The 25,000-nt window shown below is 41.2% G+C and overlaps 1 protein-coding gene across 3 annotated transcripts in view; it reads right to left on the minus strand.

Annotated features, from left to right (window-relative positions):
* Positions 1 to 25,000, minus strand: part of ANXA5 (annexin A5) — an 82,291-nt gene that overhangs the window by 46,272 nt on the left and 11,019 nt on the right. For all 3 annotated transcript variants that reach the window (XM_063920247.1, XM_063920246.1, XM_063920248.1), the window contains exons 3-7: positions 11,703 to 11,787; positions 8,587 to 8,681; positions 7,235 to 7,348; positions 2,595 to 2,685; positions 1,645 to 1,724 (exon numbers count right to left, since the gene is read on the minus strand). In XM_063920247.1, coding sequence (XP_063776317.1) covers positions 1,645 to 1,724; positions 2,595 to 2,685; positions 7,235 to 7,348; positions 8,587 to 8,681; positions 11,703 to 11,787 — 465 coding nt within the window. The remainder of the gene's footprint in view (positions 1 to 1,644; positions 1,725 to 2,594; positions 2,686 to 7,234; positions 7,349 to 8,586; positions 8,682 to 11,702; positions 11,788 to 25,000) is intronic.

Here is a 25,000-nt window from a genome sequence, read left to right on the forward strand (position 1 = left end):
GGTAACAGTGCATACAGTACATCACAGATTCTACAGCAAGTAAGCGATTACTCAGTTCTGCCTTTATAGAAAAATAGGGGAGTTGTGCAACACTAGATCGTTCAGGACAAAAGGTTTAAAAACTACTTTATCACCAAGATAAAGACGTTAAAACCTTTCAGAAGACACCCTCTAGAAAGGATGAAATAACTTACAGACCGATCCTTTACAACAGCTTTGGCTTAAATTGTTAATATTTTACTCATTACATTGTTATTTGTAGGCAAATTCAGTCGTCACTTGGCACCTGCCTTAACATACAAAAAGCATGCCATTTCTGTATTAATTGTAACCATATTCTTTAGGGTTAGAATCTCCAGACCATAGCAATACAAAATATATACATATCACTGCCAAGTAGAGAGACAAGGATCAGTACCAACAGTTTAATATAAAGTAATCACACAGTATAGTGGTCATAGCATCCGCTTAATCACCCTGCCGAGAAGAAGTCCTACTGTCATTTCTGTACAACAAATTGACCAGAGGCTCTATATTTCTTGGCAATTTATTCAGAAATATGCAGCACGAGTCATATTTGAAAAGAAATAATCAGAAATATACTGCATGTGCAGAATGTCACACTATGTTCTGGCAAACCTGGTAAGTATGGGTTGAGCTGTTTAGCTCAATTTGGAATGGGTTTATGCCCTGATTAGAATAGCCATCACCTGTCAGCCCTATATCTACTTCCCTTGGCTCACCTGCCAATTACTAAAGAATCAGCAACCTAGCCTATGCATCTGTTCAGATTGGACTTTCGCTCTCCATGAAATTTATTCACATCATTGTGTTGTGTTCCTTACTGCATTTGTTCTTTATTCTGTTGCGTTGTATCTGTATGATTGATTTATCCTGTGTTTAAGTTGTATTTTGATACACTGCAGTCGTCTCTACACCGTTTATACTAGCATGGACATTTTCAGTGTCTATGTACATACACACACACACACACGTAATTAATCTACGGTACTCAACCATCTGCAGTATGTGACACCACCATCTGAATTCGAGAAAGGGAAAAAAAAAAAAAAAAAAACACCCCACACACCCCCCAACATACATTCTTCACTCACCTAACTACACTCCACACTATTTCATTTAGGGATTGTTGGTGCAATAATTTGTCAAGCCAGCCAGCTGCACCAAAGTGACCCCCTTCTGGCCAGTCTCTACACAATCACAAACTAACATTGCTCTGCATCATTTGCCACCAGGCATCACAAAGGGTTTAGGTCCGTTAGCTCATTGGCTTAAAAGACAACCTCACACACACACGTATATTAATTAGCACCTGGGGATTAGCGGACAGTAATTGTCTTACATACAGGAAAATGGGGTGTTCACAAACCCCAGGCACTGTAGACTGTTACGTGCCATGGATGAAATCCTATTTATATGAAATTGTGGTTACACTTTCTCTTGCACCCCATTTTCCATATGCAAGTCATACTTCCATATTTTTCCTTCATGTCTCTTAGACCAATTTATGCCTTTCCAGTGACTAAAAAAGGTTGATTAAAAAAAATAATATCTGGGTCCCTTGATGTATAGACACGCATATACACTAGATTGTATTTCATATACATTTTATTTTTATCTTACCTGCACAAGAACCACCAACATCCTTTCGAAGTATCCAGATGTATCTCCTGTGATGTCACCTTCCAACTCAGATCCATACTCTACAGAAAAACAGTGCAAGATGAACTTTAAAATACCAAGTTACTATTACATATAAAACATTGTAATAGACAACTTAAAATACATTGTTTATAACTGCTAGACTTACAGAATATCCATGTTTCATTATAACCATAGCAGTGCACCCGTACAGGCGAGCTGAAGATATTAAGTGCTTCATGTGGTGAAACTGTAGATTTATAGCAGTTATGCTGGGTTGCCTTGTGTGTATACCCTCAAGAGTGGGAACATAAACAAAAGATGTATGTATTTATTTAATAAAATTGTTTTTTTTTTCTTTTCTATAAGATGCGTTTGAGATGGTCCAAAAAAAAAAATGTAAAAATTTATATATAGCTATATACACACCAGAATATAAAACCATAAAAGACCTGTGTAGGGGGGGAGTTGGTGGTTTACCACTGTAGTTGAAAACAGCTGGGAGCACAATGTGCACTGCACCATAAAGGCAGAAACCTATTCAGACACTAGCCCACAGGATCAGATTTTGGTGGCCGACAAGTCAGTCATTAAGAATGACCAAAACCATGCCAATATGATCTCTTGAAATCAAATCTAATCAGGCGACCAATGTATGGGCATGTGTGTTATGTCAGCAGCTAATCAGAAAACCTGAAATATCCTTTTCATTTCAAGATACCCCGAAAGACCGCAACCTGGCTTGGACAAGGTAGTGCCACACTTGACCAGATATGAGAGTACATAGGTAATTTAATTCTATTTTGCCAATACTGTACCTCAACTAAAAGAAAAGCAGATTATATATTATATTTATATACACACTGTCAGGAGAACCACGTACCCATTGTATTTGTAGAGCCCAACATTACAGTAAACGTTTCCCCACATACCTTCTCTGTAGACCTTTTTTATGTGATTGATCTCAGCTGAATTTCTAGAAGCAAGAATTTCAATGAGCACATTCTCACAAGTGCCAGCACCCTGGAAAACAGACAACAGTTTATTTAGATCTGAAGCATGCTGCAATGTCTACTTCAGCAGCTTGTACCTAATATCAGATTTAAAAAAATAAAACACATCAGGCAGGAAACTAGCAGTGGTAATTATCTTGCAAGGAAAAGCAGTGATAGCCCCTGACTTTTACACTCTAAACTTTAATTATTAGCCCTTTTGCTAATGCACATTAACCAATAGATTGTGATCAGTGACCAGAACTATGGGTCAACGCGTTTGTGGCACTTGAGATAAGGGCCCTTACTGCAGATTTCTGTTCCACAGACTCAAACAGAAATCCACATTAAAGTACAGCCTGCGGGCTTATCAAGAGTTGCAGCTGTATAGCCCCAGCCACTGCATAATCCCAAGAGTAATTGAAGATTTACAGTTCTATTATAGATATTCACACACCCATCACCTGATCAAGGGTATAACTATGGGAGACCATGCCACCTTCTCCATTGCTCCAGGCAATGACTACAATATTTGCCCCACTATAGGCTGGAATAATAGCCCCGTACAACACAGTCACACAGAGATGGATCCCTGGTCAAATCCTGCAAAACACAGCCAGCCACATTACCGTGTTGAAGTCTGCAGCTGCAAGTATGGGAATAAACTGCAGGCCGCAGCAACATCAGCCAGCCAGCTTTGGGATTGGCGGCCGGCCACTGGTCTATGGTAGAGGTTTGGGTGAACAGGCACGAAGTTCGGCGAGGACGAGATGCAGGGTGTGCCAATGACAGATGTTCCTCCCCTTCCAATCAGTCTCTGTATTAACCCTGGGCTGCAGACCGTGCTTAGGAGACTAGGGACTGTGCCAAGCTATGCTGTCCACAGTCTGCTCCACCATAGCAGAATCCATCAGCTCCAGCACAGCAGTGAGGAGAGTGGAGCAGGAAACTGTACAGCACATGTAGAATGGTGCCTAGGCACTCTGGGGTGCCTTGGGTTGGTGGTTCAATTAAAGTTATTTATGGTCAATGTAATAGACAAAACCAGGGCTTGTGGCCCTCAATTATAAAATATGCAGACAAACAGAAGTGAATTCCGTTCCTCACCACATAACTGAACCAAAGGGCGACATAAAATAGTTTACTTAATTTCATATATTTTTTTTTCTGAATAAGAAACTTTTGGCCTAGGGGTGCTGTGAAAAACAAAATGGTGATACTCTAGGCAGCAGATAGAGAAGAAAATTTTTTTTTATACATATATATACACAAATAGAAGGGCGGCACTCACGAGACCTTTGAACGAGGAATGAATCAGACGGATAGCGTCACGGTGTTCAACGTTTCAGTCTCTTTACAGACTTTTTTCAAGAAGTCTGTAAAGAGACTGAAACGTTGAACACCGTGACGCTATCCGTCTGATTCATTCCTCGTTCAAAGGTCTCGTGAGTGCCGCCCTTCTATTTGTGTGTATGCTGGAGTTTTTTTCTTCATGGAGGGCACCCGAGCGACATACTGGTTGGTCAGTCATGCGAGTGCCGACTTAAGAGTGTGTGATTTATATATATATATATATATATATATATATATATATATATATATATATATATATATATATATATATATATATATATATATATATATATATATATATATATATATATTGCAGTCCAGCACTCCCAATGCTGTTAGTAAATGGCCCAGGTGCCCTCCGCAGTGGGTGTGGTACGGCTGACCGGCGGGGCCAGCTTACAGACGCCGGGATCCACGGGTTCTATTCCCACTCTATGGGTGTCGTGGACACCCACGAGTGGAAATAGTCCCTGTTGGTCAGCATGCCATCGGGACAGTGACCCTTCGGGCTGGTGGAGGTGGTCATGTGACTGTCGGTCAGCTGACCGGCGGTCACATGAATACCACCCGCCCGCAGTAAGGTACGAGTATAAATGAAGAAAAGATGGCGGCACTGCAGGACTTGTGAAATCAAAATCAGTGTATTAAGGCAAACTTTGCTGCTGGTTATATTACTTTGGACCTGATACTAAATTAGTGACAATGTTTTAGATGCAAAACTTTAAAATGTACTTTCATGAACTTGTCTAAAGTCTTTTCCTTTGAATAGTAATTACCTATTAAGTGATCTGTACCATATAAAAAGGACACCAAAATAGGTTGCAGCAACAGTCCACAGCATAAATCAGCACATTTAATACAGTGCTACAAATGTCTTGCAATGTATTGAACACATTTATTTCAGTAGGATTCTTAAGGTGTGTATACATGATGAGATAAATCTGTACGATTTTGACTATAGTCAAAATCCTAAGGAAAGCTACTGCACATCTGAAGGTGTTGGGCAGCTTGCGATACCGATCTCGATGCGCACTCCCGCGGGGTCGATATCGCAAGGCTAGATGGACTGTGCAGGCAAGTCAATCTCGACTATCGAGTGTACTATCTAGTACAAAGTATAGTCAAAGTTGGCACTTAGCCAAAATCTCACAGACAAAATTTTAATTATAGTTAGTCAAAATCTGTGCTATCTGGGCCCTGGAGGGAGTTCAAGGGAAATCGCTTAGTCAATCGGGCATAGCAAGGATCTCACCATGTGTACACACCTTAAATTAAGCCGGTCAAGCACATAGCAATTTTGTTACAATCTTTAGATTGTAAACTCTCACGAGCAAAGCCCTCTTCCCTCATGTGCTTATCCTTTGTCTTACTTTAATAATCTTCAACTGTACCACATCCAGCAGTCTTCTGCCACCTGATACTTATTCCAGTGTCATCTGCTGATGTAGCTATGTTTATTTACCCTGTACTTGTCCTATACGGTCATCAACTGTAAGTTGCTGTTTTCCTGTTTGATTATTTATGTACTCTGTAATTGGGCGTTGCGGAACCCTTGTGGCGCCATATAAATAAAAGATAATATTCTTATTCAAATTTGTTTTTAAAAAATAAATCAATAAATCCCAAGCAAACCTGCTCAGTTTTCTCTTTCTTTCTAGTCCATCTACATGGGGATTAGTAAAATATTAATGATAGGGTCAAATGATGTACCTAAGGATTTAACACAAATTGCTTTAGCCCACTCAGAGTATGCCCCACTTCCAAATCGGTCTTCTAATCCTCAACTAGACCTCTAATACCTTTTTTTCCTAGGCCACTGCTTACATCCATGAGATCATCATCAGACTCAGATTATCAGCAATTCACCAGGGAAATCAGCAGAATACAGTATGATAATTATCCCTGCCTTGCAGAACCCAATTTTTTTATTTATTTATTATTATTATTTTTTTTTTTTTTGGGGGGGGGGGGGGGGGTCAGAATCATTGAATCAAGGATTTCCAACATGTTAAATTCTGCAGATTACCTGACCTAATCATCAGCAAAATGAGGAATTGCGGTGATACTTGCCCGACGTATGGAACCCATTAGTGGGGACTGTGTTTGAAGCACCATCCTAGACCTTACATACTACACTTATGTGGAACCATATCAAATGCTTTTACACAAAGTAGCATCAAAATTAGTTGCATTGCCAAGATCCAGCTCACAACTTACTGTACTTTTCTGTCAAACTGTATTTCTCAGTTTTAAATACATATTCGTGTGGAAGGACATGTGCTTCCCCTGTCCTTGTATAAGACCATAGGCACTAGGCCCAGTGTCTCTAGGGAGGTACAACATCCTAATACTGTATGCCAGAGGTTCTCAAACGCTGTCCTCAAGGCACCCCAACATTCCAGGTTTTAAGTATATCCATGCTTGGCCACAGGTGACTTAAGCATCTCAATTTGATTAAACCATCTAATTTGAGCCATTAATATACCTAAAACCTTGAACTGTTGGGTTGTCTTGAGGACAGTGTTTGAAACCTCTGCTGTATGCTATTGCAGGCTGTGGCCATCTTCACTGTGTAAGAGTGTCAGCAGTATGTAGCCCATGAGGTGAGACCCCATTAGCTGCAATACCCTGTGTCGTATACCAAGGCTGGTAACCCCTGCATTATCCTGTACCTGTTTATCATTAAGTAAAGCATCCTGGTTAAGGACTTTTTGTGGCCTAAAAGCCACTTTCACATCCGCTGTGCAGCTATTTTGGCCACCATCCAAAATGCCTTATGAGAATATAGTGTGTGCATGCGTGTGTGTACAATATATATATATATATATATACATATACATACACATACATACACACACATTTTATTTACACTTTTTTTATTATTATTATTTATAGCTTTTTAGTAAACAGAAGGCTCTTAAACCCTCTGAAACCTGCATTTGTATTTACATTTCTTTACTGCTGGGTTTGCAGCATAAGCATATTAGATTTATTCACTTAAAGTTAGATCCACTCAACTATTAATCCTGTACAAATACTGTAACCATTTACATTGTAATTCTTTTATGCACGGACGTGATGTAAAATATTCTGTTCAACTGACAACCAATTACAAACTATACAAATGGACTAAAAGGGTAAAAAAAGAAAAAACCCCACCACCTTTAAATATTATGCATCCCCAAATCATTTCACATTCTCTTTGATCGCGATAACAAACGACATACCTTGACAGCATGTTTTAGTTCATATGCATCATACAAAGATGATGGGGTCATCAGCGCCACAATCGCCTTCTCTAGTTTACCAGAGAGCTCCGATTTCAGATCATCAACAAGATCCTATTCACAACACAAAGTTTAATTGAAGTTTTCAACTATAGCTCAAAAAATTGTTTAGCCATTTGATAGAAGGTGTAATCATTTTTGTGGAAGCCCCAGTGGGACTGGAAATGTTCAGGAACACACCACACTGGGTATATTAGGATATAGACACGTCACACATACCGTATTTCACAGTACAGTATCAGTATGAGTACCATATTTAAAGTGATGTACTGAAAGCCATTAAATTAACTTCTTATCCTTATTATTTATACTGGCTCACGAACCAGCCATATTGGGGACTAAGCAGTTTATTTAGTTACCCATGGCCATTATACCAAATCATGGTTTACACAAATACAGGTAACTAAGGGGGATTTCAATTACCCGTGTAAAAGAACCATGGTTGAAAAAGGGCGATAGCCTCGGGCTTTCATGCCCAGGCCTATTCAATTCCAGCCCATTTTTCACCCGAGACCCTTGTTAATGTCCACAAGAAAAGAAGGAAAAAAAAAACACCCCACACAAAAGATAAGTGCCGCTGGGAGGTTCACTCCAGGCCTAACTGAATAGCCCCAGGGTATTAATTTGCCCTCGGTAAATTACCACAGATAATTAAATCCACCCCACAAGACCAGGCTACTTTGTGAATTGCTGCTCTCACAAATTCAGTTTTTATTTAAGTCAATACAAGACCTTTTTCTAAGACCTGTCACAACAGGCTTTGCTCATAACCTGCATACATTATACAGTTTGTTAAACAGCAAAGTTGCAAAATGGACTGATATTAAACATTGTTGTAACTATTGGTACTACTTATGCGAGTCCCATCCCACTCCATCAGCAGTAAGGAATAACTCTGAAAAACTATTTTTATTTACACAGAAACCAAACAAAAAAATATCCATTATTAATTTAGCATTTTGTGACAGCCGATAGGATATATAGGTTTCTCTTTTTAATCACAATTTATCCCCTCCCCCCCCCCATTTCCATGTTCTATACCCGAGTTTTATATTGTTCGCTGAAAACACATTTTAATGTACTTAATAAAAATTACGTTAAGCCATAAGTATTTAGGAACCATAGTAGCACCCCCAGAGTATTAATTTGGTACTTATTACATATTTACACCCATATCTGGGTCAATTTGTGAAACCAAAATATTGGTCTAGTGCAACCAGATCTTTTATTTATAGTATATTAGTGATCTCATTTTATACACATTTGTAGCAAAAAGTTATTTTCATCCTTACCCTGCCAAATAAAGTCTTAAATGCAAGAGAAATTTGCTGACGCTGGGCATTGCTTCGTGCTGTAAGAATCTTCATAATAGTGTCTTCATCAGTACCTGAGAGTTTTAATGTTAAGATAAAAAAAAAAAAAAAAAAAAAAAGAGAAGAAGAAGTGAACAGCCCTCTAGATCCTAAATTCCCCAAAGGGCAGCCAATAAGATTTTTGTATTTACAGATGTGGCCATGCTGCATCAGGGCATGCCAGGCTGCGACTATTTGCAGGTGGCAGTTGTTGCTTCATTAATTCCTTTAGGAATAAATGGAGCAATCACCAGCTGTGAATAGTCGCAGCCTAGCATGCCATGCAGCTAGTAGTGTTGCAGCATGCTGCATCGCAGCAAAGAGGAGCATGGCTACATCCGTAATAATTATAATTTTTTTATATAATACATACACACACTATTGCATTCAATTACTATCTCACCCTCAATTAGCAGCCAAGTTATGTCTAATGATAGCCGCTGTAACAGTACAAGCAATTGTAATGGTAAGCAATAGCTGTATCCAGGCAACACTTAACCACAGCTGCCATTTTTTTGTCCATTGAACCACCTCCAAGTACAGCATATTCCCTGTAGCATACACTATCAAACTACTTGCCGTGATGTTAGGCTTAACTGCCAATTTCTAAATACTCATAAGCACAGGTAAAACAGATCATTTGAGGTGTCTGGCGGTATTTGGTTTAGTTTACTTATAGTGGTCTTATTTAATATATTTGGCCATGAAAATCCAGGTCAGGATCTCATTTTTTAAAGTAGAAATCAGTCAATGTATATATTTATATTCCCACATCACATTTGCTTAAAACAGTTACCTACTCTAACACGCTTATGCATTACACTATTTCCTCACAACAATTCACATATGGTACACTTGTATACTTTTAATTTAATGACCTAAATCTACCTTTTAACATAGCTCTGTCTCCAATATCTTATATGTATCATATAAATAAAAAGTATGCCATTTAGCAGATTACCACACATGCTTTATACCAGGGCTGGCCAAACCAGTCCTCGAGATCTACCAACAGTTCACATTTTCCAGACCACCAGGTGTAGTCTTTACTAATTAAGATGTGCTGCATTCATTCCTAACTGACAATTCTACAGATCTCCAGGAGGTCTGGAAAACATGAACTGTTGGTAGATCTCGAGGACCGGTTTGGCCAGCCCTGCTTTATACAGTATGTTTATAACAAATTGTTCATGTATTAAATAAAATTACATACACACATATATAGATCTTATATTCTTGCTACTATTGCAGGCAAGCCATCCCCTCCATTTCACACAAAACATACAAGTACCCCCATCCGTCCAGCTCACCCACTTCCCAATACGTCCCACCCTATCTTTAAACGCCCCCCCCCCCCGCCCCCCCCAAAAAAAGGAGGAAGTTTCCACGGCAAAATAAACATAGTTTTGCCATGTAAGTGATTGCCAATTTAAAAAAAAAAAAAAAAAAAAAACCCACACACACCCCGGAGTACTCACAAAATATCTCACTTTCCGATTCTGACACCCTATTACATTTCCCCACTTGGGTCTGTCGTGGGTATGCAGCCAGAGTCAAGACCTGTCTGAGTCGCATGTATGGATTGCATACAACATTTTCATTTGCATCTACCGCACATAACATAGCAAAAGAGTAGATACCACTGATAGGGAGGATAGATTATATTGCGGACAGAGGGCTGGGGGTGGTGCATTTGCAAAGATGCACGACTCTCCTACAAAAACAGCTGTTGGCGTCAGAATTGTGACTGCATTACATGCCACTAGGGATGAGGTCATCAGTGCTCAGGTGTATGCATGTCATAAACTAGAAGTGAAAGTCCATGCTCTTTTAAATATATCAATCCTCTATTATGCTTACTGTAAAAATATACACAGTAAGTAAATCTTTAGTAAAAGATAGGGATAATACCAGGCCTAGCGCTACCTGCTCAGCAAAGGGATGTAGAGCAGGGAGGCGCCAGGCTGGAGAGGCCCTCTGCATCCCTAGCATGATAGCGCAGTGTGAAGGACACAAAAAGGGGTGGGGCTACATGGAACCAAACTGCTGAGGAACAGGAGAATGAGCAGCTCTGGCCAGCCAGACTTTGGGACTAATTCAGATCTGATTTGCGCTGTGCGTTTTCGCAACAGTGGTCGATCAGATCCGAACTGCGCATGCACCCGACGGATGCAATGGACATCGCCGGTCAGCGACGGAATGGTGCAAAGGATCCATTTGCACAGTGATTGACAGGAAGAGGTCATTTGTGGGTGGCAACTGACCGTTTTCAGGGAGAGTCCGGAAAAACGCAGGCGGGCTCAAGCGTTTTTCAGGGAGCCGGATGTCAGTTCGCACTGGAAAAGTAAGTCCTGGGCTGCGCAGAGACTGCACAAACTAATTTTTGTGCAGCTCTGCAACACATGCGAACACACACACACTTGCACAGCAATTTTACCCTCCCCCTGTAGGTGGCGACTATCTAATCGCAGGGCAGCAAAAAAATGCAGCCCCGCGATTAGATCCGAGTTAGGCACTTTTAGTTAAGAAGATGGAAATAGTGCGCTTGAGAAAGTGCGACTGTGTGGGCATCGTGTTTGTAAGGGGCACTACTACAGGGAGAATTATGTATAAGCGGTGCTACGGTGGGGGCATTATGTGTATAAGCTGTACTACTGTGAGCATTATGTATATAAAAAGCACTTCTACACACGATGTAATGTGAATAAGATTGTGCTCCTGTGTTGCAGAATTTGAAATGGGGGTACTATTGTCTGGCCACGCACCTTCCATATAAGACCACACTCCCGTGCACGCTGTCCCTTTGTAAAGTATGGGAGGGTGCAAATTTATAGTTGGCAGGGGGAAACGCCAAACACCCTAGCATCGGCCCAAATTAATACCTTGGGTGAAGTGTTATTTTCTGAATGTAAAATAATTCTAGATAATTATACTACATAGTTTGAGTTCAGTCAAGTAATGTTAGTAATGTGAGAGTGTGAGAGAGTATATCATAATCAAGGTGGAGGAGATCAAGTCACCCAATAGATTACCACCTGCATTAGGCTAACACATACCGAGACCCTTCATTGCTTTCCGGAGTGCTTCTGCATCATCATTGGCATTAAAGCCTGGAAAATCCTTTATGGTTCCTCTTGAATACTAAAATGGAACAAAGAAGTAGAAGAAAAAAATAAATAATCAGTATTTGCCCGACATACTTTTGGTGAACTAGATATTATACATGAGAACATGTTTAATACTTCTCGCCCTGGCCATTCTTGGTAAAACTGCAAGTGGTAGAGGGCATTGCAATATATAATATAATATAATATTGTCCAATGTCCGGCTCTCACTTAATGCTATAGATCTGCGCCGGGTGCCCGCATGAGAGAAAAGTCAATATACAAATGTTGATATGCAGCACTCCTGGCGTCTTGAAAAATCACACGACTATTGCACTATCATATGGCAACGTTTCAGTGCCGTTTATTGTGGCACTTTCGTCAGGTTTAACCTGACGAAAGTGCCACAATAAACGGCACTGAAACGTTGCCATATGATAGTGCAATAGTCGTGTGATTTTTCAAGACGATATAATATATATATATATATATATATATATATATATATATATATATATATATATATATATATATAGAGAGAGAGAGAGACAGTATAAAGGGGCACTCACCAGAATTTTGCACGTAAAAAGCATTGCATTTTTATTTATACTTATCAAAGTGATTTCACAAGAAGGTTCTTTCAACGTTTCGATCCATCAGGATCATAGTCAGGAAATACAGCAAAAGCAGCATATACAGAAAGTTGCATCTGTCCATGTACACCAGTATCTAATGGTCAATGCCTAACGGGCCTCCTAAAGTACCCCCAGCACACTCAAACAAACCAATCCCAATGGACATGCAATGAACCTAATTGGCCCATTGAAGTATTCCAACTTACAGAGGGGGAATATAATATACCCATATTCTATCATCTAAATACAACTGTTAGGGTTAAAGATTAAAATACCCCTGTATACATAGTACTTACCAGAAGCAAAGCTGCTGGTACATTAAGGGATAATACCCTTAATGGATGTGCTGGCGTGCGTTTCAACTGGGTCCGGAAAGACCACTATGGATTTCCTGCTCGAATCCCGGGCAGCGTACGCGTCACGACTCAGCGTGACCACCCACAAAGCACTCAGGAAGCACCAGCGTGCGTTCCATTGTATTCATATGGAACGCACTGTGCTTCCTGTTGCGTCCGCATCACTTCCGGAAGCGGCTACAGAACGCCGCTAGACGATGAGTGTAATTCTGTAGTCATGGTTACAATCGGATTGGGCTCTTTAGTCATATCATTTAGCAAAAGTGTACAACAATGATATACTCTATCTGATATGCCATAGCCAAACCTGGATTACTTGCTAAATGTATATAGATATATAATATATAAAGAGGATATAATTTATTGAATATTTACTAGCCTCATTTGAAAACCAGATATATCATGACTGCATGTAAAGTCGATTGTGCTGAGATCAATAGGAGACCCATTAGAGGAAGTTTTACATAATATTTCAAACAGTGTCCACACACATATATATGTGTATACCACAATGTGAATAACAAACACTAAACATTAATTATACATAATATTAAAACCTATACCAAAAACAACCCATATAAATCTATTAGATCTTCATAATCTCAAATACCCCACAAAGAGCGGGTGTTATGAGATAGATTTATATTAAAATTAAAATTAAAAATGAGTGCGTTGGCAAAACATGCTTAGATTTGGAAAATCAAGAAAAAAAATTTTGTAAACAATTTGGTGATCCCTATCTCAGATATTTAATTTAGCGTAAAAAACACTGAGAGGATTATTTTCATTTAATCCGTTGGGCGAAATTGTGCCCAAACGGTAAATCCACCTGGACTCCAATTTCTTGAGAATCAGTCCCCTGTCCCCACCGCGTGGTAGGGGTGGTACCCAATCGATAATACGACATTGCAGGGTGACCAGTTGATGTCCAACGGTCAGGAAATGTTGCGCGACGGGTTTATCAGTCGATCCTGTAGATAAAGCTTGTCTAATCGTCATCTTATGGTTGGCCATCCGTTCTCGAAACATGCACGACGTCATCCCCACATACGACAGTCCACACGGGCAGGTGAGGAGATAAACCACATGGTCCATGCGGCAATGTAACTTGTAACGTATTCGGATCGGCCTTCCTGTTTGAGGATGCGGAAAAGTGGTTCCAGGAACCATTGAGCGGCATGTCGTACACCCCGTACATTTAATGCACCCAGGTTTCTGAGTCATCAGCCACGTGTTCTCACCCACAGTGGGCAACCTGCTGGGGTGCATCAGGAGTTGTTTGAGATTTCTCCCTCTACGGTACGCCATCATCGGGTTACCAGTGTTGAAAGCAGTTAATGTGGAGTCTGTAGAGACAATCGGCCAGTGTTTCTTTATCGTTTTGGCAACCTTTGATGATTTCTGATCATACTGTGTTACAAAGATCAAACGATCACCTTGTTTCTGCTTTTGTTTGCGTGTATTGTTACATGCTCTGGTGAGGCACCCTTCAATAGTTTTACTGTCATAGCCCCTTTCAAGGAAACGTTGACTCATTTCAACCAGCTGTATTTCTGCAACAACTGGATCAGAGTTGTTTCTAATAACCCGCATGAATTGTGAAATGGGCAAACTGTTCTTCAAATGGGGCGGATGATTACTTCTAGCGTGTAATATAGTATTTCTGTCCGTGTCTTTGCGGTAGAGGGTGGTACTTAGTCGGGAACCATCCCTTTTGATCATCACATCCAGAAATTGGATGTTGGTCTTACTACATTGTCCAGTAAAACGGACACTACTATCTAGCGAATTCAATGTACTAAGCATGCTTTTAAAATGCTCCTCAGTGCCTCTCCACAGAAGAAAAACCATCAATGAATCTTTTATAATAAAGAATCCTATCACCAAAGTGTGGAATAATATGCCTTGACTCATATTCATGCATAAACACTCCTGCATAGATAGGGGCCACATTGGACCCCATCGCTGTCCCTGCACACTGGATGTAAAAGTTGTTTTTATACATGAAGTGATTATGTACAAGGATAAGTTCCAATAACTCCAAAATGAATTCTACTGGTGGCCCTGTAGGTCCACATGGTCTGTGAGTCATCATAAGCCTCCGAACTGCTTCAATTCCCTGCTCGTGTGGAATGATCGTATACAAGGATGACACATCTAATGTACATAGTAATGCGTCATCCGGTAGATCATCTACTGCTAGGATTTTGTCCAGGAAATCCCCCGTGTCCCGTAGGTAACTTGGGATAAACTGGACAAGTCCCTGCAAAAAATTGTCCACAAACATAGACAAGGGCTGCAACAAGGAGCCCCGGGCAGAGATAATAGGTCTGCCAGGGGGATCTATCAAGGTTTTGTGTACCTTCGGCAGAGTGTAAATTACTGGGCAGACCGGGTGATCCACCTTAAGGAACTCCACGATCTGCTCAGTAAGCCAGCCGCATTTAACCGCCCTGTCGAGTTGTCCAGCATTATGGACACACTGGTCATATCCCCTTGAAGAAGTCCAGGCTTTTGAACGGACGAAATGCGTTGGGACTACTCTGCTGCTGTAACTCCTCTAATGGACAGATAAGCGATTGAACTTTTAAACTCCTGTACGCATGTATTTTGGCTATTTTATATGTATCGGGACAGTCTGCTGCTGAGTCCTTTTTAGATGGACAGATAAGCCTCAATATACCTTTTATCTTGTACGTTTTTAGTGTAGCCATTTGTATGTCTTTTATATTAAATTGTTATTGTGTTTACCTTTAAAAATGTCTGGGCTATCAAATTGATATAATTGGGAATAAGCACGTTCCCTAATTCATTGCCCTTTACTGCTAAATGACATTTTTTGGTGAAAACAGTACACACTATGCTTTGCTATCTTTTTTTCTTTACATGTGAATCTCAAATGATCAACAATCATTGGAAATCCTTATAAAACCAGATAAGTGCTCTTGGTTTTAATTATACCCACCTGATTTTGTTTCCCCTTTTAAAACTCGTTATTGCACTCCCATGCGCTCATTTTCTTCACTACTTATCTTTGTTTTTAAGTGTACACCTTACATTTATTCTGTATTATGAGCAGCTACTCTTAAGAGCTAAGGAGTGTTACTCAGAACAATTTAACACTGCACATCTGTACTGAAGCGCCTAGGTTTCTGTATATACACAGTGTTTTATTAAGCTATACGATTGCGTCATTGGAGTGCCGCACTGTGTGTGTGATATATATATATATGTGTGTGTGATATATATATATATGTGTGTGTGATATATATATATATGTGTGTGTGATATATATATATATATATATGTGTGTGTGATATATATATATATGTGTGTGTGATATATATATATATGTGTGTGTGATATATATATATATGTGTGTGTGATAGATATATATATGTGTGTGATATAATATATATATATATATATATATATATATATATATATATATATATATATATATATATATATATATATATATATATATATAGGAACGGCGTGCGGCACTCAGCCCAAAAGACCACAGCAAAGAGTCAAGTGTGCATGACAACGTTTCAATGCATCCGCATTGTCGTCAGGTTTATAAACCTGACAATGCGGATGCATTGAAACGTTGTTATGCACACTTGACTCTTTGCTGTGGTCTTTTGGGCTGAGTGCCGCACGCCGTTCCTCTACGTCTTATCCTACATGTGAGGGCACCGGCCGCAGTTATTTCTGTCATTTGGAGTGCCAGACTCATGTATGTATGTATGTATGTATGTATGTATGTATGTATGTATGTATGTATGTATGTATGTATATATATATATATAGTGTGTAACTTTTTTGCAATCAGTACACACATCATTGTGAAGTACAGCAGGCCATATGCGAATAGTATAACAATATAACCGCGGCAATGAAAGTCAAAGGGAAAAAAAAAAAAAAAAAAAATCACAAAAACAAATGGTGGCCGACATTGAATGAAGCTGTACATGGGTAGAATTGCAGTAAAAAGTCATGTAGTACACAAGTATAAAAAAAAACCTCTGATTACTTGGTACAAATTGTATTGTATTTTCAGTTACATAAATCCCAACTGATCCCAAAGGGAAAACATACCAGAAAAAAAAAAAAACCCACCAAACACCGACATCTGTAATAGGCTAAGCCAGTGGTTTCCAAACTTTGACTCACGGCGCCCTAGAATATCAGAATTTTTTTCACAGCACCCCTAGGCCAAAAATTTCTTAGAGAAATTTAGAAAGAAATATTACATTAAGTGGATCGCATTTATAAGTCATCCTTAGGGTCAGTTGTGTGGTGAGGGGCAAGATTTGCTTCTGTTTGGCCACATATTTTAGGACTGGCAGCCACCAGCACTGGTTTTGCCTATTATACCGACCATGAATAATTTGAATTGGTCCTGGACCACCAACCCAGGGCACCCCTGCAAGTGTCCTGAGGCACCCCAGGGAGCCACACCACAGTTTGGGAACCTCTGGGCTAAGCCATTTCTTTGTGAGAGCAACTACTCCAAAATGACGACACTGATTTTGGTGCAGAATTTTTCATAAGTGGACTGGTTGTTGAGAAATAACGCATTAAAGTCATGATTCTTTTTCCTACAGACAAGCAGTGAGTGAGGGGCAAGCGCTTTGTTTTTTTGCTCATTTTCGAGCAACAGTTGACCAGTAATACTCAGTAAATTTTCAATATCTACAGTACTACAAAAAAAAAAAAAAAAATCATTTATCGGCTGTAACCGATTGTCAACTAGTGCCATCAGATTGGTACATAAAAAGCAATCACACAGACTACATATCGCACTTCAGGCATCTGAAATCTTAATGAAATTTTATTGCCGATTTCAACACAAGTCAACCGGTATTCTCGGTTACACTGAAAACAGAACCTCCAGGCTCACTGGCATTGTGAAGTTAGATTATGCAAGATTACCTTCCCAGCTCATTTTCATAGGTAGAACCCAAATAGGACATTTACTGTACAATGGTGTAACTCAAGTCACATCCTAATAGCTCATAATGGTGTATTGCAAATTATAGCAAACAATTACAGTTTAATGGAAAAATCCTAAACCACAGAAACAAACATCAATTAGGACCACTCCATCGGTGCGTGGTTAGTAATAGCTCACTTAAATATTTATGATGATTCAAAGAGCCATCACAAAACAAGAAAAGTGAAAACAAAAAACCCTCACCCCCCCCCCCCCCCCAACTGTATTAAGTGAATGCTGGGATTAAAAAAAAAAAAAAAAAAAAAAGTTTTTTAAATTAATCTCACGACTACAAAATGAATTTAATATATAGCTGGTTGTTTTTTCATATGCTGGTTTTAGGAACCTCACAATAGTGGGTTGTCGTGCCACCAGACAATCCATTTTTACTGCACAGATATATAGTTGGAGAGCAAGAATCTGTTAATTCATTGCCTAGCCAAAATATTCAGGTTTTTATTTTTTATTTTTTTTTACAAGCAAGTAAAGCTGAGGAGAGATGAAAACATTGGAAATGGTTATTAATGACAATATAGAAATTACCTATGTACTTACTATAAAGACCCACCAAGTCAGGATATGTCACTGAAATGCGGAGGGCTAACTGTACTATGCCTGGGGCTGCAAAAAAATTGTTAATTTATCAGGCCTAGATTACATGCATGACCAGCCATCCATTACATATTAAAATCGATTTTTACATGACTGTGTGAACAGATTTTCACATGTATTAATCAGACCGTAGTTACCAATTACCCCTATTTCACACTAGCCATAATTTGACTGTTAATCAAAATATTTGCAGTGGCAAAAAAACAAAAAAACACACACAAAAACACACCCTTAGTAAGATCAACTTCATTATTTTTGAATGGACTGCACACTTTACACATTTTAAATACAACAGAAGTACATTACATCTATGTTCAGTAAGCAGTTCATGATGAAAAACAAGATATACATGGGACTGTAAAGTGTATTCTATACAGGGACATAGCGAGGGCGGCACCAGTGGAGCTCACGCTCCAGGCAAGGACACCGCAGCCCCAGTCACCATGGCAGGAGAGGCAGGTGTGGCGGCTATGGAGAGACACGGTGGGAGGCCGAGAGAGATGGGGCTGTAGGGACGAGCAGGAGGCTGTAAGTAACACGGAGCAGGAGGTGACACAGGGGACATGAGTGAGAATCTCTTGTATAATTACAAAACGGGTATTATTCCTACACAGTCAGTCATCTTCTGGACCATATGATCTCTCCATGAATAGGAGCTACAGACTAAAGATAATGGCTGCCCAAGGAGAACCAATTTCTTCAGAGGTTTCCCGTTGCAGAGAAACCACCATATAGGCAAGGTGTATTTTTACCTAGTACACACAGCTGTGGATTTTATTACTGTAATTACTTTAGTGGATTGGAATATCTAGCCCTCCATGCCACAGCTCGATACTGCCCCTAATATTTATTTTTGTTCCCCTGGGGAGAGGGAGCATAGCACGCACATGCTCCAGGCACAATAGCTCCCCCTCCGATTGGGTGGTACTTAGGTTGCCGGCACACATTATACCGGCGCCGGAATCCCGATACCTTTCATCCCTCTTGAGGGTCCACTACCCACCTGGAGGGAGAACAGATAGCGTGGCGCGCAGCATGGCAAGCCCACAAGGGGCTCATTGCGCTCACCCTGCTGTCGGCGGTCAGGATTCCGGCGCCTGTATGCTGGCCGCCGGGAGCCCGGACGCCGGCATACCATACTACACCCCTCTGATTGTATAGCAAGCTAAAATGATAGTCCTGTAACTGTGCGACATCTACACTAAGGCATTTCCTTGTATTCTCCCTTGTATCGACTCACCAAACCAGTGGCATTATGGTGTAACCTTGGTAGGAAAGGAATCATGTCTCCAGTTTATATATACTGTTTATCACACTAATATGTAACAGTGGAGGCCCATTTATTAATGTAATTGTTTTGAACAAAAGGGTTGGTGCACTATCAGGGCTGTAACTAGTCGTTTGTAGGCCACATTGCAACATTTGTAAGAGCCCCAAGAGGTGGTGTTCATAGGTCCCAGCCTGCGCCTGGAAGTGGGAAGTGGCTTACCTGGAAACCCCGTTTACATCACTAGGGGGTGTGGTCTCACAGTAAGTCCCCCTGGTTACATCATTCTGAGGGCGTGCCCAGCATCCATGAAAAGGAGCCAGGTGCTATTGGTTAATGTCACACTGCACAACCCAGCTCCTATTACTGCAAATTAGCCAGCATTTTGGTGTGACCCTCTGGAAGGGTGACACCAGGGTACAACTTGCATCCCCCCTTGTGACACCCCTGTTTCCAGAAACATGGGACATATAAGAAAACACCTTCCCTCCACGCACTATTGGCAACGACACCTACAGCAGATACATACATACATCTGCCAACAGCTGGGGTGCCAATCAGAGTCCAACCCACTTAGAGGTGGGACCCATAGAACAGATAGCACTCTCCAGACTTAAATCTCAATTATTCAGCAAAGAGAATTTAATAAAGGTAATCTCACAGTTCCAGTGTAAAGTCCAATTCCGACGTTTCGGTCCACACCAGGACCTTTGTCAAGGAGTTACAGCATAGTTACAGCAGACATCAGTACAGCATGGTCAGCATAAATGGGAACTGTTGTTACAAAGGGATAGCCTCACCGGCCCCCATTATATACCCCTCCCATTGGCGCCAGTCCCACCTCTCCACATCTTTGGAGTCAGTTGGAACGCCTTGCAGGACCATTTACAACACTTCCTGCTATCCAGGAAGTGTGTATTATCCATGCAGTCCGGCCCGAACAGCGGGCGCGCCGTGGAACGCAAACCGGAAGTGCGCGTTGGAACGCACGCGTCACTTCCGGTTTTTGCGCAAGCTATAGTTTCCATAGCAGCGGAGAAGCCGCTACTGGACGTAATAGTACATGCTTTTAGTGTTTCAGATGGGCTCAATCTTTAGCTACCCAAGGCTGCCTAATAGAGCAGGTTAATAAGGCATAATTATGGAGACATCTGGGGCTAAATGAGCCACTAATTATTATTAATGGGATTTCTGGCTGTAGGTAACTTAACCCAGCCAGTTTTAATTATTGTCGGGTATATTGGAGGCCGGAGAGTTCACTATATTAGGTGCTGCAACACATAGTAAAATGAAAATTAAACAATAAATGCCTAAGCAGTAAAATATTATAATGTATGCAAATCATTCAATATTCTAAATGTCTGAATGGTGTTTTCTTCACACCCTTCTGACCAGGTAGATCTTGCACTGAAAATCAAAGTACAAAAAAAAATTATTGTCATAACTAAATAGATCTTATGCGAACTAATGGGCCCTACTCACTTGGCGATGTGCCGCCGAGGTGCCCGACGAGCGACCCGGCGGCGGGGGGGCAGTGACGGGGGGAGTGAAGTTTCTTCACTCCCCCCCGTCACCCGGCTGCATTGAAGTGCAGGCAAATATGGACGAGATCGTCCATATTGGCCTGCATGCACAGCCGACGGGAGACCAGCGATGAACGAGCGCGGGGACGCGCATCGTTCATCGCTTTTGTCTCCACACTGAAAGATATGAACGAGTTCTCGTTCATATCTTTCAGAATATCGCCAAGTGTGTAGGGCCTATAAATCATATTCATAACTGCATATACAGGCACAGCTAATTACTGGAACCTGGGGGACAAAAGGTCTATTTCAAGAAGTTAGACAGGGGATTGTTCTCATTCATTCCTTTCGGAGCGATAGTGTCCAACGTGTGTATCCACAGGCTTTCACGTTTTCTGAGCAAGAGAGCACGATCACCGCCTCTTTGTAACGGGGGTATCCAGTCTATCAGTTTTGACCTCAGATCAGATACTTGATGTTTTAGAGTTAAGAAATGTCTGGCTACTGGTAAGGTCGCTGTCCCAGTGTTGATCGCCTGGTGTATTGACGTTCTATGGTTCGCCATCCGATCCCGGAACCTTCTAGTTGTCATTCCCACATAATACAGTCCACACGGACCTGTGAGGATGTAGATCAAATGGTCCATGTTACAGTGCAATCTGTATTTGATGGGTATTGCTTTCCCCGAATGGGGATGAGGAAAAGTCGGTCCTGTTAACATCCCTCTACATGTAGTGCAACCGGTGCATTTAAAGCACCCAGGTCTTTTCTCATGCAGCCATGTAGTGGTGGTGGGAAGTTCTTGACCAGCCATAGGTCTTAACAATATTTGTTTTAGGTTAGCAGCCCTGCGGTAGGCCATGATGGGGGGTGGTGTCCTTTTCAGTTTAAGATGGTCATCTGAGGTTAAGATAGGCCAATTCTTGCGGACGGCTCCTCGGATCCTATTTGATAGATGATCATATGTGGTTGTAAAAACCATACGCTCTGGTGCTGGGGTGGCCTCAGCCGGGGATGTAGACGTAGCGAATTTCTTCCTGGCTTTCTTCAGACAAGGCGTCACTGTTTTCTTATCATACCCTCGCTCTAGGAAGCGTGATGTCATCTCAGATATTTGTGTTTCCATGGTATCCCTATTGGTGTTATTACGCATCACTCAAGAACTGAGAGATTGGGAGATTGTCCTTGAGAGCAGGTGGGTGTTGGCTGGTTGCAAGTAGCAGGGTGTTGCGGTCCGTGGGTTTTCTGTACAAGCTTGTATTGATGCGACCCTCCTCCAATGTAATGGTTATGTCCAGAAAGTTGATACTGACGGGATCCACTTGATGGGTAAATCTTACTGGGCTGTCTATGCCGTTGAGCCAACTGACCATGTCGTTGAATGAGTCTACTGACCCCTTCCAAAGCAGGAAAATGCCCATTGCAGAACGCAAAGCCCTGTCAGCACTTAAGCGTGACACTAGCCTGGTGGTTAGGCCTGCGGACAAAGGGGGCGCAGTAGTAGTAGTACAGGATTGGGTCGACTACAATAGCGAAATAATGAGGCAGCTAAAGGATGAGTCCACCTACACTAGCCTGCAACATAATCCCATACCCGAGATCAAATTGGAAATTGATCGCGTATTAGAACAGGGATACAAAACACAACAGATTGACAAAAATACACTGGAATTTCTCACTGTTGAACATCCTGTGTGCCCCATAATCTATACTCTTCCCAAAATCCACAAAACCCTGTCACATCCACCAGGTAGGCCTATCATCTCAGCTAGGAAATCTCTGCTACAACCGCTTGCCATCTTTGTCGATACGTACCTGCAACCCATAGTACAGCAGGGAGATCGCTATGTGCGAGACACATCTGACTTTCTGCAGAAGCTGAAGACATTTCCATACGAGCTTGATGACACATTGCTGGCTACCATGGATGTATGTTCCCTGTACACCATCATACCACATGAACAAGGTCTACAAGCACTAGCAAAAGCCTGGCAACAATACCCACCGACAGGGCCGGCAACTGAAATTTCTCCTGGAATTGGCTACCGCAGTTCTTAAGCATAATCATTTCCTCTACCAAGGAAAATATTATTTACAACGTGAAGGGACCGCGATGGGTTCGAATTTGGCGCCGGCATACGCCAACATATACATGACCGAATATGAACAAGAACAAATTTTCCCGAGATTTGGATCCCAGATCCTCTTTTACAGAAGATTTATAGATGACATTTTCCTGCTTTGGAAGAGGTCAGTAGACTCATTCAACTACATGGTCAGTTGGCTCAACGGCATAGACAGCCCAGTAAGATTTACCAATCAAGTGGATCCAGTCAGTATCAACTTTCTGGACATAACCATTACATTGGAGGAGGGTCGCATCAATACAAGTTTGTACAGAAAACCCACGGACCGCAACACCCTGCTACTTGCAACCAGCCAACACCCACCTGCTCTCAAGGACAATCTCCCAATCTCTCAGTTCTTGAGAGTGATGCGTAATAACACCAATAGGGATACCATGGAAACACAAATATCTGAGATGACATCACGCTTCCTAGAGCGAGGGTATGATAAGAAAACAGTGACGCCTTGTCTGAAGAAAGCCAGGAAGAAATTCGCTACGTCTACATCCCCGGCTGAGGCCACTCCAGCACCAGAGCGTATGGTTTTTACAACCACATATGATCATCTATCAAATAGGATCCGAGGAGCCGTCCGCAAGAATTGGCCTATCTTAACCTCAGACGACCATCTTAAATTGAAAAGGACACCACCCCCCATCATGGCCTACCGCAGGGCCGCTAACCTAAAACAACTATTGTTAAGACCTATGGCTGGTCAAGAACTTCCCACCACCACTACATGGCTGCATGAGAAAAGACCTGGGTGCTTTAAATGCACCGGTTGCACTACATGTAGAGGGATGTTAACGGGACCGACTTTTCCTCATCCCCATTCGGGGAAAGCGATACCCATCAAATACAGATTGCACTGTAACATGGACCATTTGATCTACATCCTCACATGTCCGTGTGGACTGTATTATGTGGGAATGACAACTAGAAGGTTCCGGGATCGGATGGCGAACCATAGAACGTCAATACACCAGGCGATCAACACTGGGACAGCGACCTTACCAGTAGCCAGACATTTCTTAACTCTAAAACATCAAGTATCTGATCTGAGGTCAAAACTGATAGACTGGATACCCCCGTTACAAAGAGGCGGTGATCGTGCTCTCTTGCTCAGAAAACGTGAAAGCCTGTGGATACACACGTTGGACACTATCGCTCCGAAAGGAATGAATGAGAACAATCCCCTGTCTAACTTCTTGAAATAGACCTTTTGTCCCCCAGGTTCCAGTAATTAGCTGTGCCTGTATATGCAGTTATGAATATGATTTAGTTCGCATAAGTTATGACAATAATTTTTTTTGTACTTCGATTTTCAGTGCAAGATCTGGTCAGAAGGGTGTGAAGAAAACACCAGACATTTAGAATATTGAATGATTTGCATACATTATAATATTTTACTGCTTAGGCATTTATTGTTTAATTTTTTCATTTTACTATGTGTTGCAGCACCTAATATAGTGAACTCTCCGGCCTCCAATATACCCGACAATAATTAAAACTGGCTGGGTTAAGTTACCTACAGCCAGAAATCCCATTAATAATAATTAGTGGCTCATTTAGCCCCAGATGTCTCCATAATTATGCCTTATTAACCTGCTCTATTAGGCAGCCTTGGGTAGCTAAAGATTGAGCCCATCTGAAACACTAAAAGCATGTACTATTACGTCCAGTAGTGGCTTCTCTGCTGCTATGGAAACTATAGCTTGCGCAAAAACCG

This window comes from Pseudophryne corroboree, chromosome 1 (assembly GCF_028390025.1).
Source record: "Pseudophryne corroboree isolate aPseCor3 chromosome 1, aPseCor3.hap2, whole genome shotgun sequence".
NCBI lineage: Eukaryota > Metazoa > Chordata > Amphibia > Anura > Myobatrachidae > Pseudophryne > Pseudophryne corroboree.